The sequence below is a fragment of the Cannabis sativa genome, unplaced genomic scaffold (assembly GCF_029168945.1).
Source record: "Cannabis sativa cultivar Pink pepper isolate KNU-18-1 unplaced genomic scaffold, ASM2916894v1 Contig3, whole genome shotgun sequence".
Classification (NCBI taxonomy): domain Eukaryota; kingdom Viridiplantae; phylum Streptophyta; class Magnoliopsida; order Rosales; family Cannabaceae; genus Cannabis; species Cannabis sativa.
The window spans coordinates 4434797-4453038 of record NW_026870039.1 but is presented as its reverse complement, the minus strand read 5'-3'; the positions used below and the strand labels follow the sequence as shown (position 1 = coordinate 4453038).

The following is an 18242-nucleotide window of genomic DNA, read 5'->3' as shown; positions in this document are numbered from 1 at the left end:
GAGGATCTGGATATGAAACGGTTTAAGGCCGCGACTTTACCTGTGAGGCTCTGAACCTCCTTTGGCTTAGTCGGAGACGGCATTTCTACCAACGCTCTAATCTTCGCGGGATTGGCTTCTATTCCTCGCTGATTCACCATAAAACCGAGGAATTTTCCGGAACCCACCCCAAAGACGCATTTTAATGGGTTTAGACGCATCTTATATCGTCGCAATATGTCGAACATGGCCTGCAAGTGCGTGATATGATCCTCCGCATGTTGCGACTTTACGAGCATATCGTCAACATATACCTCCATTGTCTTTCCAATCAAATCTGCGAACATCATATTCACTAGCCTTTGATAAGTCGCACCTGCGTTTATTAAACCAAAAGGCATGACCTTGTAACAGTATAATCCTCGATCAGTAATGAACGAGGTATGTTCTTGGTCTGGTTCGTACATCGGGATTTGATTGTATCCCGAGTATGCATCCATGAAGCTTAAAAGTGCGTGGCCTGCAGTGGCATCGACAAGCTGGTCGATGCTAGGAAGAGGAAAGCTGTCTTTGGGACAGGCTTTGTTCAAATCTGTAAAGTCAACGCATGTACGCCATGAGCCATTGGGCTTTGGCACGAGTACCGGATTGGCTAACCAGTTGGGGTAAAATGACTCCCGTATAAAGCCGCAGGCAAGGAGGCGGTCAACTTCTTCTTTCAGCGCTTGGTACCTCGCGGGGTCCATTTTGCGGCGCTTTTGTCGGACACCTCGCACTTCGGGGTCAATGTTCAAGCGATGACACATGACCTGTGGAGATATCCCGACCATATCTCAATTGTGTCTTCTGCGGCTTGGGCTGCGGCGGTGTGATCAAGGATTCTCGGATCCAAATCCGGCTTGTCTATGTGCGGTACCTCCTCGATCCTGAGGATCTCCTGGCGAGGTGGTGGTGCGTCCAAAAGGTGGATAACATTCACTGTCCTTTTTTCTGCGAGCTTGACAGCTGCATTGTAACATTCTCGAGAGTCAGATTGGACTCCCCTTACTGACCCTACTCCAGAGGGAGTAGGGAACTTCATGGTTAGATGATAGATCGAAGTCACGATCTTCATCTCCTTCAGAATTGGCCGTCCAATTACGGCGTTATATGCTGAGTATTGATCAATTACTGCGAAGTCGGCCATCGACTTGGCAGTTATTGGGGCAGTTCCCAAAGTGATTGGGAGTTTGATCATCCCTTTGATGGCTATGACATCTCCTGTGAAACCGTAGATGCTCGATGTCATTGGCCGCAAATCTTTTTCTTGCAGCCCCATTTGCTTGAAGGCTTGGAAGTTCAGTAAATTCACTGAACTTCCATTGTCGACCAATATGCGATGGACATTGTCTCCACCTATATTGGCGACTATCACAAGTGCGTCAGAATGCGGGTGGTGGACCCATCTCGCATCGCTCTCCATAAAGACAATGTCCTCGCATTCTCTCTTGAAGAGCTTCACTGGCTGTTCACCAAGATTGTTCACATTGGTAAGCGGCTTCTCTTTGGCTTCTCTGGCATATCGTTCTTGTGATTTGCGAGAGTCGCCTGCGATGTGAGGTCCTCCGATTATAGTCAGGATATTGCGAGGTGCTCTGGAGCCACTTGCATTCTGGTTTTCTTCCTTGTCACCCGCTCGGGGGTGACTTTCCTCGCTCCTTTTATACTTGTCGAATTTTCCCCTTCTGATCAATTCTTCGATTTCGTCCTGCAAGACCCAACACTCAAGGGTAGTGTGGCCGATATCCTTGTGGTACTTGCAGAACTTTTTGGGGTCCCTTCGGTCGCGATTTCCCCTGATGGGGGGCGGCTTCTTGAAGACGCCGTTCCTTTCCTCAACCGCATAGATGTGGTCTCGAGGTACGGCAAGTTCGGTATAATTGACGAAGCGAGGTCCTCCTTTTCTTTTGGGCGAGGACTCCTTTTTTGGAGGCGACTTGGCCAACTTCGGGCTCCGCGGTTTGCGTGGGCTGCGTCTCCTGGGGCTTCGGCCCCTGGAATTCTTTCCTCGCGGGCTGCGGGACCGCGACCGCGGTATGGGTGATCGCCGCTTGTTCTTGCCCTTCTCCAATTCCGCCAAGGAGTTCTCGATCCTCTTATGAGGTTCGGCCATGGCGAAGAATTCTACCAAGGATTCTGGCCTGCGGGCCTGTAGCTCTTTCCAAAAGTCGGTTCTTGGCAAGACACCTGTTATTAACATACAAACAAGCGAAGACTCGGGGGCCTTCTCAACTTTTGTTACTTCAGCGTTAAAACGCTTGAAATAATTCTGCAAAGACTCACCAGGTTCTTGCTTGATGTTCGCCAAAGTCGTATAGGGTGGCCTATACGTCATTGTGGCCTGGAAATGTGTGAGAAACAGATCGACGAAGTTCTCCCATGTCGATATTGATGCCTCTGGTAATTGGGTGAACCAATCATGGGCATTTTCCTCGAGTGTGGCCGCGAGAATGCGACACTTCGCGAGTTGTGGCACCTGGTCCACTTCCATTATGGTGTTAAATTTTTCTAGGTAGTCTAACGGGTTAGAAGTACCTTTATATTTGAGGGATTCGGATAAACGGAACCCCTTTGGAAGTTGGGCCTGTCGCACTTCTGCGGTGAAGGGCGAGGTGCCGTGCAGCTTGTATATGGGCTTACGTTGCTGCTCGAGCATCTTCAAAGCTTGCAGAAGCATACTTTGGTCGATTCCTCCTGTCGCAGGAGGTGGAGTTGCTACAACAGTGGGGCTCGCAGCCACTGCGGCAAGGTTCGAAGGGATATTAATCCCAGTGGTCGCGATCGGCGCGATGGGCGGGTTGTTGACTGTGTTGACACCCTGATCGCCCGTATGGGGATCATGGAGCGTCTCCGTGTTATGCGGACCGCGGGAGCGCGCCCTAAAGACTGCATTGAGATGATCACGCAGATCACCTCGGTGTACACGGTAGCGTCCTCCTTGCTGTGTCTGCACAGAGCCAGACCTCGTATACCTGCTTGGAGTACGGTCATGCGAGGAGGAAGAGGCTGACTCTGCGTCGTTATCCCGAGGGTGACGACTGCGAGGGTTGCGGCGCTCAGGATCCTCGTCGGTTTGTGCGCTCTGGTTAGGTAACCTTGCGTATTGGTCTCTTGACGTCGGGTGATTCAAGTCCAAGACTTCAGGATCAGTTCGTCGTTCCCTGCGTGCATGGTTAGTTTGACGTCTAGAAACCGTTACCTGAGGATTTTCGTTACGAACGGCAGGGACCCGAGGAGGGCGTCGAGCTCGGCTCTGTCCATCCACCTCGGCTTGTAGTGCTCGCAACTGATCCTGGATTGCAGCGTATTGATCAGTCGTGAGCTGGACCACTCCTTCGGACACGACCGCCGGAGTGACAGGGGGAAAGTGCATGGTTGCTGGTGGTGTGGACGTGCCTCCGACTTGAGGACCAGTCGTCTCTGGAAATAGGTTGAGTGGTCTGATGTTGCTCCTCCCTACCCCGCCGTTGATGACGTCTACAGGTGGCACTCCGGTTCCATGCAATGGTACGCTCATCGTTCCAATGTTGATGGATTCATTGTTAGCGTGATTTCCAGCCATGTTGAGTGACGTTCTTTGAATGTGAATAGAATCTTACAGTCGAATTCCCACAGACGGCGCCAAATGTTGTTACTGATATTTCGCAACACCAAAAAGTACAATTTAACTGGAAAAGGAGAGAATTATTTGAGAGATGACAAATGCGAGTATTCGACCTAGAATGGCGAGTACTCGAATTAGGAATGCGAGAGTAAGCAACAAAGCTGGAAAAATAGACGAGAAGGTGAATTATAGTGGTTCAGTCAGATTTCGTTCTGCTTAGTCCACTGTAGCAAGGGATTCGTAGGTCCATTTTCACGGTGGATCACCCCTTTATATACAAAGCAGGTGCCCAATCGGTTACAAGAGGATCACATTTATTGTTAATCCATTATTTACACATTGAATTGCAATGACTAAACTCAAACAACGTTAACATTAATAAATGTATGACAGTTACTGAATTCATCAACGTATGCGTCTTTCGCATCTACGAGTTGACCGTTCATGTTCCGTCTGTTGAGCTCGTAGGATCGCACATACGTTTGGAACGCCTGCGTCCTTAAGTAATCGCCCGTTGTAGACGTCGCATATTGAAACTGGTAATATCTGAACATGCGAACTTATACTGGTCTGTTAGGGCTGTTGGGTCGCTGAGACCAAAACTACCTCATAGGGCATCGGTCTCCATACTCGTCGCGGAGGTATAGAGGGGGGCACTCGCACATGTTCTGACATATGCGAGTTGGGTCTACCCTGCATGATGAGGATTATGGTTATGCGGTGTGAATTAGGTCACACCCGCAATATGCTCGCTGGTTTTATCCTGGGCGAGGTCTAAACTTCGAGAGGTCTCTCACGGACATTTCAGCTTTCATTGGGAATCTGAATACACGTGTCCTTTTAAAAAGGAGTCTGGTCTCGAGTTTCTAGGTGAGAGAAATCTCACTATAACATAAGATTTTCTAGATCTTTATATGTGTTTAATTCATTGTTTTAGGAAATTCATATTTTAGGATGTTAGATTATAGTGTATAATCAAACATACATGTTAGTAAATTTAGATCCTGGTAAAATAACTTCCAACAGGTAAGCCTTACAGAGGTAGCCAAATATAAAAGAGCTAGTGCCCATCGCTTTTTAGCATGGCCTCCCATCGCTCTTCAGCGATGGCCTCTGCTTGATATCTCAGGTAGTGTTAGCCAAAACATGATTTTAAAAGCAAACACTAAGTTGTAAGCTTTTGTTACACGAAAGATCAATTATGTCTAAACCACTTGCTAACAAAGATAACTTCTTAAAGTTATTCTTTTTCAGTTCCACAAGCATACACCTGGTAGCACCCCTAAGAAATTTCCCAAGCAAGGTCTATGAAACTTGGTGAATTGTAAGTGACTAAGAGACTGTAAGTTTGTGTGCTCACTTGGGGAGCACCCACACTGTACAATGCATCAAACTAGGACAGAGAACTTATGCAAAGGAATTTTAATGCTTAGTATAAGCTACCAAAACTGCCTCTAAGTCAAGTGCAGGCATACTTCAACTTGGCATAAAAAAAAGTAAATCTAAATACTTACATGTCAAGGCAACAAGAAGATAACCAGGATAATCATATGTCCATAGTAAAAGGCTTTAAGGATAAATAAAAGTAGTATTCGAAAATAGAGTGCATGTAGGCTAAAAGCAAGAACATGAAAGCCTTGAGGCCAAATTTGAAAAAAAAAAAAAAATTGGTTCAAATGCATAAGGCCAAGGCCCTGCAAGAACCATACTGCCAAAGAAAAGCCGAACAGAGTTCCTATAGGAACCACATACTGGGCAAAATCTCTAAGGCAAGGTAGAGTTCCTAGCAGGTTCCAAGCCAAAAGGCAGAGTTCCTTGCATGTTCCAAGCCATAGACAAAACTCTGGGCAACCGTAGCCAAGGGTACTTGCCAGATAATGTCATTGTACAAGGCTGGGTAACAGCGAAGTACAAGTCTCAAGTATAACAACTGGGACAAATGTTGAGCTTAAGTTGAACATTTGACTGTAATAGACTCACTATTATGTTTCCTACAGAGCTTCTAAGGAAACCACACATGAGACTAAGGTTGTATATGCCTACAAGGCCATGATAGGATTCTTGACGAGGTCAAAAGAGGAGCAAAAACTGGTCACCCGCTTGGAAACAAGGCCTAGGTCAAACAAGGTTCCCAAGCCTTAAGAGGGTTCGCCATGGTCCCACGGCTCAGCCAAGAACTGACTAGGGCTACCGAACCCAGGCATGAATAGGCTAGCTTCCTAAGGTGAAACTCTAGAGCTGGCCAACTCCCATGACTGAATCCTAGGGCTAGCCAGATCTCAAACAAGACCCCCTAGGGCCATCCAAGGTTAGTTTTGAATCGAAATGTGTGTTTTTTTAGAAAACTCAGATGTGTTCTTCGTGTTCTCCATGACTCAAAGAGTTAAGAATCACAGGAAAGGCCAAAATTGAATCTTTTTCATCAAGAGATCACACATTATGCATTCTAAAACTATCATGTGAATCAAAATACTAAAAAAAGATTACAATCTAACGTGAAAATCAAAAAATTTGTAAAAGCTTAAAAAGCTTGAAACTTATCAATAGAAAGTTCAAAGAAGAGATGTCAAAGAAAATAAGATGAGGCATATATGGAGAGAGAAGATCAAAGATCTAAAAGCATGCCATGCAAAAAGCCAACACTTGGCTAGACAAGGTTGCTCGACAGAGGCTAATACAAGCAAGACGAAAGCTAGAAAGTCCCTATCCGACCAGATGCTCGAACAGGGACTTGGGGGAAAATGTTATCCCAAATTTTGTCCACCTGACATGGCACGTCCACGTAAGGCGAGACTGAGTACACATGGAATACAGCCTTGCCAATAGCAAGACAAAGTCTCTTTACAAGGCATGGCAGAACCATCAAGCAACAAGCGATAGGAGCTAAGCAAGCCGTCAAGAAGCTGCACAACCATGTTTGTCCATCCAAAGGGAGTACATAGGTCGGCTAGGAGGAGCTTGTATGGTCAGCCAAAGTTTGAGCATAAGCTGGCCGGCCAAAAGGTGATTATCAGTTTGCGAATGAAAAGCTGTACTGGATTTCAGTTTGGTACCCATAGCCCGTTGAAGACTCTGCCAGAACTTCGAAGTAAATTTTGGATCTCTATCCGATATAATGGACTTTGGAATGCCATGTAACATCACTATCTCTTTCACGTACAAATCTGCCTACTGATCCACTGTAAAAGGTTGTTTTTACCAATTGAAAATGTGCAGACTTTGTGAATCGATCTACCACAACCCAAATCGAATCGTACATTCCCGTGGTTCAAGATAATCCAACCACAAAGTCCATGGTGATGTCCTCCTACTTCCACTCAAGAAGTGTCAGTGGTTGCAATAAACATGTTGGTCTCTAATGTTCAGCCTTGATCTGTTGACAAATTAAGCACTAGGATACAAATTCTACCACATCTTTCTTCATTCCACTTAGTAGGCGGCGTAGGGTCCGAATTCCCAACTTTTCTCATCATAGTCATGAATAATGGCATAAATCTGTGTTTGACATTGTTGCCCTCATCTCTAAGAACGTTCTCAGTTTCATAACCTCTGGCGGAACCATTTGTCCCTTCATGTACAAGGAACAAATCTCTAATTTTAAATCATATGCCAAAGGATCAACCTCCAACTCTTTATATAAAATTTGGCGCATTTTCTGTATGGTTGTGTCAGTTCTAGCTGTCAACATCAAACAACCTTCGACTTTATAAACCCAATTAAAACCCTCAACACACCAAACACCATCGTACGATACAACAAGAAACACAGTCGATCATGCAATTTCAAACAAAAAAAGGTAAGTTAGGGAAAAATACCAAAAAATACTAAAAATAAAAATATCGACATCATATCGATATACCATCGATATTCTGTCGATAAAAACATCTACAATTCGGGTAGCAGTCTCTATCGACAAACTATCGACACACTATCGATATAGACTCGACAATGCACATCGCATGTCAGACACGTGTACAATTAGACATTTAATACTAATTAATTTTTCCTGCCTTCGCAACTATCGACTTACTATCAACATACTATCGATATAGACTCCACAATGCATATTGCATGTCAGACACGTGTACAATTAGACATTTAATGGTAATTAATCTTTCCCGCCTTTCCAACTATCGACATTGTATCGATATTCAATCGACAAATACACATTGCATGCGTTTCACTTGTACAATTACTCATTTAATGCTAATTAATTTTTCCCACTTTCCAACTACCACTCTATCGATAAGCTATCGACATAACATCGACATCATATTGATAATTTGTAGACTGATTTTCTTTTGTTCAAGTTTTATCGACATTGTATCGATATTCTATCGATAAATACACATTGCATGCGTTGCACTTGTACAATTACACATTTAATATTAATTAATTTTTCCTACATTCCCAATAAGTATTCTGCTTTATAAAAGCAAATCCCTTTCTAATTCATAAGTGTTCTTATCTTATACTTTTCTTATACTTCAAAATTAAAGGAAAATTTCTCTTATAATTCTCTTAAGTTCAATATATCTACTAGAAAGAACAAGGGCAAATACCCAATTCTAACTCCCGAAGAGATCAAGAAGGTGCCTGGTTGTGGAGAAATTACTCCTCAAATGCAAAAAGTTCTAAACGACTATAAACGTTTTGAAAAAGAACGGGTGGCGAACGAGTGGAGGTACCTACAACTTGAAAAAGAATTTCACAAAACTGTTGTATGGCTGGCTCTAGCACCAGGGTTCCCCGAAGGGTGTCGTCGTTGCAAATTAGGCTATTTTAATGGTAAACCAGTGAAGCCTGAATCTTTATGCAAGTATTGCAAGTCTCACCCACAAGACAAAGAATTTAATTTGTTATTTTAATATTTTAATGTTTGTTTTTTAATGTTTGTTTTTTTAATGAACTTTTTAGTGTTTTTTTTTTGAATGACTTTCAATGTTTTAATGCTTGTTTTTTTCATTTTTTATCTTGAAGTCGACAATATATCGACATTCCATCGATATATTGTCGACAAACATGGTCGACTTAATGTCGAAAATAAATTATGTTAGTTAATTTACTTTTGAATCGACATGACATCGACAAACTGTCGAAATCATGTCGATAAGGGTCATCCCTGACCTTTCTTCGTATAATATCGACATAGCATCGATATTCTATCAACAAACTGTCGATAACAGCTGGAAAACCCAGATTTTGATAGAAAATCAGATCTACCAAATCTCTACCATTTTAGGCTAAAAAACACCAGTTCCAACAAATACGACACATAACAAAAGCAAACTACATAATGTCTAACAAAATGCTTAAAACACAACTTACCTATTATAATTGTGTATGATTATGAGTGATTGGGGTGTGCTCCGGTTTTCCACCACCGCCCACCGAGAGAGAGAGAGAGAGAGAGAGAGAGAGAGAGAGAGAGAGAGAGAGAGAGAGAGAGAGAGAGAGAGAGAGAGAGAGAGAGAGAGAGAAACACGAGAGGGAAGAGAGAGAAACACACGAGAGGGAAGAGAGAGAGTGGTGGTAGTTTTCAGTTTTTTCTAGAGAGAGGGGTGCACGAGAGGGAAGTTTTTTCATATTTTAACAATTTTTTTTTTTTAAAAAAAAAAGTGTAAAATGGGAAATTCATATAATCAATAAAATTAATTTGTACAAATTAGTGGAGGGACTAAAATTTGATATTGAGAATTTTATTAGGGGCAAAAAGTAAAATTTCCCTTTCACTTTAATGAATACATGAAAAGCCAAATTAACAAAATTTATTCATCCCCATAAATAAATTTTATTAATGGGAAGAAATTCATACTCTTTCTCTTCTAACATCAATAAGAATAAAGACTATCCCTAAAAAGATAAAAATCAGTTTCATTACACATTTTATGCAATTTTCAATGTATTGAACAACAAATAAATAAAAATGTTAATTAATTATGAATAAGTTAGAATTTTTTATTGGTGGCATATGAGAAAAAAGAAATAAAAAATAGGAGAACAAATTATACCTACAAAGCTACAAGTCACCTCACCTAATTTCCCCCTCCCTCTGAGGTTACCTGCTTGTCCGGTTCATCAATTCTAGTAGGACTGATTTTGTTTGTGGTACCTAAAATGAAAAAAAAAACATAGATTCTATTTTAATAGATATTAAATTAAAGTATAGACTATAGACTATATAATATAATAATATGAATGACTATATACACTCATTATTATCAACTAGTGAGCTCTTTCGTTTCATTCGGTTTTCGTTTCGTGTCGAAGTAAGGACCCGAAGCTGGCTCTTGGGAAAGAAAAAAATAAAACTCTTCTCTGGTTAGTCCACTCTTGCATAAATAAATAATAATTAATAAATGGAATTGAGATTTGATACAAGATTTGTTTCAGTAAAATGCATGCATGTTTTTCTCTTGGTTGGTTTGATTTGGAGTATTATTATGGCTGCTACTGACTCGTTCTTGATCGGATCTTGAGTTTTTGGTTTTGTTCTTGTTTGGTTTGTGTGTTTTGGTGTTCAGATTTGAGTTTTAATTTTCTTAGTCAAAATGTTATTTTAATTTGCTACTAAACGATTTTGTTTGATTATGTGGCTTGTTTTGTTTTCTGTTTGGGTGGAAAAAAGAATGATAACGGAACTGAATCCTTTGAATGTTTGGTTTATATCTAAATGGGTATTGCTAGTTTTATTCTATGGGGGGAATTTCCATGGTTGAATCTTGTTTGATTATATATGGTTGAACACTTGCAGGGTGGTGAAACATTGATCCACCATATCTGAAATTCCCAGAGCTTATTATTATTAACCATGGAGCTGCCTCAGAATGGAAGTGCAAGGAGCAATGAATCGTTATGCACTGTGGCAGAAATCGAAGACATTGATTTCTCAAAATTCATGGATAGACCACCTAGACCCTTGAATATGGATAGGAAGAGATCTTTTGATGAAAGGTCGATGAGTGAATTATCAATTGGGTTCTCTCCTCGGCACTCCTCTAGAAATGCTGACTTTTCACGAAATATGGACCATGCTGATTTTGTTTATTCACCTAGTAGAAGGTCAGGGATTAACACTCCAATGTCACAGCATAGTTTTGAACCACATCCCATGGTGGGTGAAGCTTGGGATGCTTTGAGGCGTTCTTTGGTTCATTTTCGAGGCCAGCCTGTTGGGACGATTGCTGCTTTGGATAACTCTGAGGAAGAGCTTAATTATGATCAGGTTCTTTTTAAAATTAAAGTGTGGTTTTCTTTGGAGGGTGTTACTTGATTGTTTGTTGGTATGTATTAAAACTAACTTGGCCTTTTGTTTATGTCTTAAAGGTGTTTGTGAGAGATTTTGTTCCGAGTGCATTAGCTTTTCTGATGAATGGTGAGCCTGAGATTGTTAAGAATTTTATCTTAAAGACACTTCGCCTTCAGTCATGGGAGAAAAAGATTGACAGGTTTCAACTTGGAGAAGGAGTTATGCCAGCTAGTTTCAAAGTACTCCATGATCCAGTAAGGAATACCGAGACTTTGATTGCAGATTTCGGAGAGAGTGCAATAGGAAGAGTTGCTCCTGTTGATTCTGGATTTTGGTGGATTATATTGCTCCGGGCATACACGAAATCAACAGGAGACACTTCCTTGGCTGAACTGCCTGAGTGTCAGAAGGGTATGCGTCTTATTCTAAGTTTATGTCTTTCAGAGGGGTTTGATACATTTCCAACTCTTCTCTGCGCCGATGGATGCTGCATGATTGATCGTAGAATGGTATGTTCTTGCTTTTCCCATTTCATGCTTTCATTGTCTACCACCTTAAAAACATGCTGCTAACTCACGGATTCATTAATCTTGTGGTGAGGGTCATCAATAATGTGTGTTCTGCAAAAAGAAAAGTGTGGTTTCTAGTGTTGGAGCCAGAAATTTTTCCAGTGGTGGGGACATGGACTAGGAAATATCATAACAAAGTGTTGGCAAAATTTTAATATTTCACACCCAGTTGAGACATATGCCCCCACTGGGCACCAATGGGTCCGACACTGGTGGTTTCAGAGGGTATCAAACATCTTAGACAAGTACTTTAAAATTTAAATTAATTTCTTACTGAGAATGCTGACCTCGTTCTCTGTAACCTAACCACTAAGAAGTAGTTGGATGAGTTGTTTAGTGTGTGAGGCTCTCGTGGCTCTGTAAGGCCAAGTAGTTGAAAAGTATTAGTTGATGAAAACAAAAAGTGGTCACGGTTTCTTAGTGTGAGCTTTTTTCACTTTCTTACCTAAAAAATTGCCAGCCATACTCTGATTCACATTCCAGAAGATTTATTTGATGAATACAAAAATTTACTGATTGAAAATAAAGATTGTTGATCTCAAACCCACTTAGGCTGATCATTAGTACCGGTAGAATTTGATTTCCCTTAAAATTTCTTGTGGTTTCCTGCTGAATATAATTGTTTCAATATCTTTACTACAATTTTTTATTAATTATCTAAGTACATGTTTTCAGGGCGTTTATGGGTATCCCATTGAAATTCAAGCTCTTTTTTTCATGGCCTTAAGGTGTGCTTTAGTTTTACTTAAACAAGACGAAGAAGGTAAGGAGTTTGTTGAGCGGATAGTTAAACGTCTCCACGCCTTGAGCTTTCACATGAGAAGTTACTTCTGGCTGGACTTGAAACAGCTTAATGACATATACCGATATAAAACAGAAGAGTACTCACACACAGCTGTTAACAAATTCAATGTCATCCCAGATTCACTTCCGGAATGGATTTTTGATTTCATGCCATCACGTGGTGGCTACTTCATTGGGAATGTCAGTCCTGCCCGAATGGATTTTCGCTGGTTTTGTTTAGGCAACTGTATTGCTATTCTGTCGTCTTTGGCAACTCCTGAGCAATCCACTGCAATTATGGACCTTATAGAATCAAGATGGGAGGAGTTGGTTGGAGAAATGCCTTTGAAGGTCTGTTATCCAGCCATTGAGAGTCATGAATGGCGAATCGTCACCGGATGTGATCCTAAAAACACAAGATGGAGTTACCACAATGGAGGATCTTGGCCAGGTCAGTTTCCTTCCAAGTTTCAAGGAACTATATACATGTTGAGGGCGTTTGACAAAATGACATTTTTAATCACTTAAAAGGGTCTCTTTTCGATAATTCATTTCAAAATGAGTTTACTGACAAACTGTCTAACACTCACTTTGGCACTTTATAAGACCATCTGACAAAATGACAATATGTATTTTTCCACAGGTTTACTCTACATGTATATAAATGCAACTCTCTTCTTTCAAAAGAAAGTGTCATAATTTTAGCTTCCATTATAACCGAAACTAATGAACTTTTTACATACAGTGCTGTTATGGCTTGTTACTGCTGCTTGCATCAAAACTGGACGACCGCAGATCGCAAGACGGGCCATAGAGCTAGCAGAGACGAGATTGCTTAAAGATACTTGGCCAGAATACTATGATGGAAAGCTAGGCCGGTACATTGGGAAGCAGGCTCGGAAAAACCAAACGTGGTCCATTGCTGGTTACTTGGTGGCCAAGATGTTGCTTGAAGATCCGTCTCATTTGGGTATGATCTCCCTCGAGGAAGACAAACAAATGAAGCCACTTATGAGGAGATCAAATTCGTGGGGTTGTTGATCAATTTTTCTTAGTTTTCTTTCCCCCTTATTAAGAAAAAAAGAAAAAAGAAATTTTAGACTGAATTTCTTGCCTAACATTACACAAGTTTTTCAAACCAAGCTAAAGTCAGGCTTAGTAAAATAAAGGTATTTGTTATTCTGTGCTTACAAGTGCAAAACTATCCAACTATTTTTATTGTTAATTTCTTTATGAAGTTTTGTCATTTTCTAAATTTTTTAATGGTTCTTGCTTCTTCATCCTTATCGTTGTTTTTTTAAAATACAAATCCGACACACCATCCTCGTGATTATTGTTTATTTGATTTTAAGAAACGCCGTTCTATCTTTGTTCTAACTTCTTTCTAATAATTCTAATTGAAATAAAAAGCTTTTTTAAATATCATTTTAAATATTGTATTTTATAAAAAATTACAAATTGAACTTTTTATTTTATTAAATAATAAAATAAATTATGTATTTTTTAAAATAGTATAAATAGAATTTTAAACTAATTTTTTTGTCAAAATAAAACTTACTAATATTCCAATATAGAAGTGTTATGATAAAACTAACTATATTTTTTGTATCTATTCCTATTAAGAATTGTTTTTAAATTGGTTGTATTTAAAAAAAATATTAAAAATTGAGATTAAGGTTCTATTTTTATTATTTTGAAAAATATAAGGTTTATTTTATCATTTAACAAAATACAAAGTCCAATCGATAAATTTTGTAAAACACAAGGTCTAAAATGATATTTACCCTTCTAATAATTCTCATAAACCTAAGAAAAAAAAAATTAAAAGGTTTTAATTTTTGTTTTTGGTACATTATCGCATTCTTGATTTGTGTTAGACCTATCCATCAAATAATAATAATGTGATTTACAAAAGTTATCGATTGGACTCTTTATATTGTTAAATGATAAATTGAACCCTAAATTAATTTTTCATCAAAATAAAAAATAATAATCCGATCTAGATTTGTTATGAGAAAACTTGGTACATTTTCTGTATCTGTCCCTGCTAGAAATTGTCTTAAGTTGGTTATATTAAAAAAAAAAACCAAAAATTGAGACCATGGTACTATTTTGTACCATTTTGGAAAATATAGGGTCAGATTTGTGATTTTATAAAACAAAGAGTTCAATCGGTAACTTTTGCAAAATACATAGTCCAACTTGATATTAATCATGTTTATCGAGTTTTTCAAAAACCGATTTAAAAAAAAATAAAAGCTAAAGAAAATAAAAAATATATATAAGATCAAGACGAGAGTACTTTTTGGTGGGATATGGTTGTTGTCGCCAAAGTCAAGAATCTTAGGCGCTAGTGTTTGGACCATTGCCCGCTATTATTGAGTTTCAATATCATTCCTCCAAAGTAAGTGGTTAAGGTACAATGGGGGCATTGTTTTGATTATGAATAAACTTGGTCTAAAAATAAAGATTTCCATCAGTTGATTTCTGTTGTTTGGAGTCAAGGAAATCACATCAGTACACCCATGGAGCTAGGAAATCATTTTCAGACTTGTGGTACTCGTTTGGCTCGCTAGAATAACATCCAAAAGAAACAATATCAGGCTTAAACAAAGGAGCTTAAAGCACAAATGGAGTTTCTTTTAGGTTGTAACTTGATAGAGGCTTTGATTAATCTTCGTGGGGTGAAAAAGTAGCTTAATCTATTGCTCATTAAGGATGAAAGTTTTTGGACACAGAGAAGCTGAGCTATTTGGTTGAATCATGGGGACCGTAACACTAGATGTTTTAAAAGGCTTCATCTCGCCAAAAAAAGAATCATATTAAGGGTCTATTTGATTCAAATCTGGTGTGGTAGAGTTCTAAACTAGCAATAGAAAGTATCATTTGTGGCTAATTTCAAGACCTTTTCACCTCTTGAGAGTCTCATCGCCAATTGATAACTCACCTCTAACATTTTGTGCCATATCATCTCAGTCGCACTCAAAATGATAGGCTTCTTCAAGAATTTACAGTAGCAGATATCAATATGGCTTTGTCTCAGATTAGCACATTTAAATCCCTAGGGATTGATGGTCTTCCTCGCCTCCTTTATGATCACCGCTCAAACATCATTGGTCTAGATGTTAGCCAAGTTCATTTGAACGTTCTCAATCATAATATGGACTTCATCGCTCTAAATAAAACTCTAATTTGTCTCATCCCTAAAGGCCCAAACCCCACAACTATCTCAGTATTTTGACCTATTAGCCCTTGCAATGTCAGCTACCAAATCATCGCCAACTACTTGGCTAATCGAATGAAGGATAATCTTCATGAGGTAATTAATGAGAACCAAAACGCCTTCATCATGGGATAGATTATCCAAGACGAGGCGATTTCAGGTTTTGAGAGTCTCCACTGTATGAAAAAGGGTCGCTTTGGGAATGGCCAAAAAATGGCTCTCACATTGGATATGTTCAAAGCATACGCCAGAGTTGAATGACACTTTATCGAAGAATGATTATCTATGTTGGGTTTGATTCAGATTGGGCAGCTAAGATCATGAATTGTGTCTGAATGGTCTCTTTTTTGGTGCTAGTAAATGGGGACATTTTTGGTAATATTCTTACAGAGTAGGGGTAACTACGAAGAGACTCTTTCTCACTTTACCTATCCCTCATCTGTTCTAAAGGTCTTTCTTGCCTCCTTCAAGAGGTAGAGTAGGCTGACCTCCTCCATGGAATACGTTGTGGCTGAAATGGCTTAACTTTGTCTCACCTTTTTTATGTAGATGATAGCCTTGTGTTCATTAATGCCAATGCAAAAGAAGGTGGCTACCTAAAACAAATCCTAGATGAATATTCTGCTTTGTCGAGACAACGTATCAATCTTCAAAAGTCAGACCTTTGTGTGGGTCGTTGAATTTAATAGGCCGAGAGATAATTTTTGGCTAATCTTATGGGTGTCAAGCAGGTTGAATGTCATCTCGTTCCTTTGGTATGCTAGCCTATGTTAGAAAATGGAAAAAAGGAAGTATTTTATTCTCTTTGCACTAAAATTTGCAATTTTCTTCAATGATGGAAAGAAAGTCTTTTTCCCAAGTTGGGCAGGCAACACTTCTTAAGACAGTCATACATGTCATTCCTTGCTATATTATGAGTTGCTTTAGGCTTTCAAAAGAACTGATTATGAATATTCACTCAATGATGACCCGATTTATGTTGGGATCCTTAGAAAACAAACATAAAATTTATTGGGGGCGATGGGATTAATTGTGTAAAACTAAAACTAATGGTGATTTGGGATTCTGAGACTTACAGAAATTTAATCAAGCTCTCTGTTGAAATAAATCCCCACATGCCCTGTACACTGTTCAGATCTACATATACAGTTAAAAGACTAGGTGGCCTTTGGCCTTTAAATTCCTAGGATAGATCAGCAAGTTAGTTACAAAGTCTGTTAAACTTTGTAAGTAACTCTTTTTCTCTACATTCCACTACAACATATATAAAGCCAAAAATCTCAGAACAAAAATAGAAACCAGATCAGAACTTAGAAAATCAGCAGTACACACAGGAAAAATAAGATCAGCCTTGAGAATTGGAAGAGACTTACATTGGGTAAGTTTTGGAGCCCTAGGGTTAGGGCTCGGAGGTCCAACATCATTTCCAGGAAGATTGTACATGCAGAAGGAAGAAGAAGAGATTAATGTGGGCAGAGAGAAAAAGGTGAAAAATAAATACTGTAAACACCAAAACATTACCAATCGTATATGTGATTTAGAATCTACCATTGTAACTCTTTGATCTTTGAAGATCTATAGTGGAAACGAGCAATCTAAGGCGAGCTCGAAGAGGATGTACCCAACAACAATTTTTGGGGAACCTCTATAAATTCAGTGCACTCTTTCCTTTTTTTTTTTTTTTTCTTTTCTGCATTTCTATATTGTGTTTGTTGTGATTGTATTTTCTGGGGGGTTTATTTCAATCTGGTCTGGGAAGGGATTTACTCTTGGGTTTTTCTGGGTAATCGATGCTGCTCTTTAGAGAAGAACCACGAAGAAGTAGAGTTCTTTGCTAGGGTTTATTTTGTGGTTGTGCCATATATGTGTATGAATGGAAAAAGGGATTATATATTGTCTGATTGGAGTCTAGGGTTTCTTGTGTGTATAAAACAATTTGTAGTTCAATGGGTTAAATGGGCTGTCGTTTTTTGAAGTTTAACTCTAGGGAGTCAACATTGGGTTTGATTGGGTAAAAGGTCTGTTTTGACCTTGGTCTTTGATTATTTCATTGTTGTGTGTAAGGAAAAAATCCCTACAGTAGTATCAGAGCCAAACAAGGCATACATCTGCAGCAAAGATTAATCAAGAAAGCATCAAGAAACACATTCATAACAGCAAGAATTCAAATGCACATAAACAGTTCACAAAGATCAATAACAAGATTACTCTAAACTCATTATCTATATAATTTCTTTGAAATAATTTTATACATATATGATTATGAGTTCAATGAAGGTTGATATTGATAGGTTTGATGGTTCAAGTGATTATTGGATTTGGAGGAAGAAGATTAGGGCTTTATTGGCTCAAAATAAACTATTGAGGGTTCTTAATGATCCTGTGGAATGGCCAGCAGATACAACCAAGGCCCAGCAAGAAGAGTTGCTGGAAACAGCAACTGGTTTAATCATCTTCAACCTATCTGATTCTATAATCAGATTGGTTGACAATGAAGACACACCTGCCAAAATTTGGAGCAAGTTGGAAGAGCAATTTCAAAAGAAATCATTGATCAACAAGATCTACTTGAAGGAGAGAATCTTTGGATTTAATATGAGTCCAACTAAATCTCTAGAACAGAATTTGGATGAGTTCTTGAGATTGCACATTGAGTTAGCAAACTCAGGGGAAAATGAGGCCTTAAGTGATGAGAATCATGCAATTATCATTCTCAATTCACTACCGGAATCCTACAGGGAGGTTAAGACAGTCATTACGTATGGGAGAACTGAGATCACTCTTGAGGAAGTAATC

General features: G+C 39.3%; 1 protein-coding gene across 1 annotated transcript; it reads left to right on the top strand.

The window, feature by feature from the left end:
* Positions 1 to 9593: 9593 nt before the first annotated feature.
* LOC115704344 (probable alkaline/neutral invertase B) lies at positions 9594 to 13478 on the top strand. The gene is made up of 5 exons (XM_030631556.2): positions 9594 to 9943; positions 10377 to 10847; positions 10949 to 11380; positions 12116 to 12674; positions 12969 to 13478. Exons 2-5 carry the CDS (start codon positions 10434 to 10436, stop codon positions 13262 to 13264), a joined length of 1701 nt encoding a protein of 566 aa, XP_030487416.1. The 5' UTR covers positions 9594 to 9943; positions 10377 to 10433; the 3' UTR covers positions 13265 to 13478.
* Positions 13479 to 18242: the final 4764 nt, after the last annotated feature.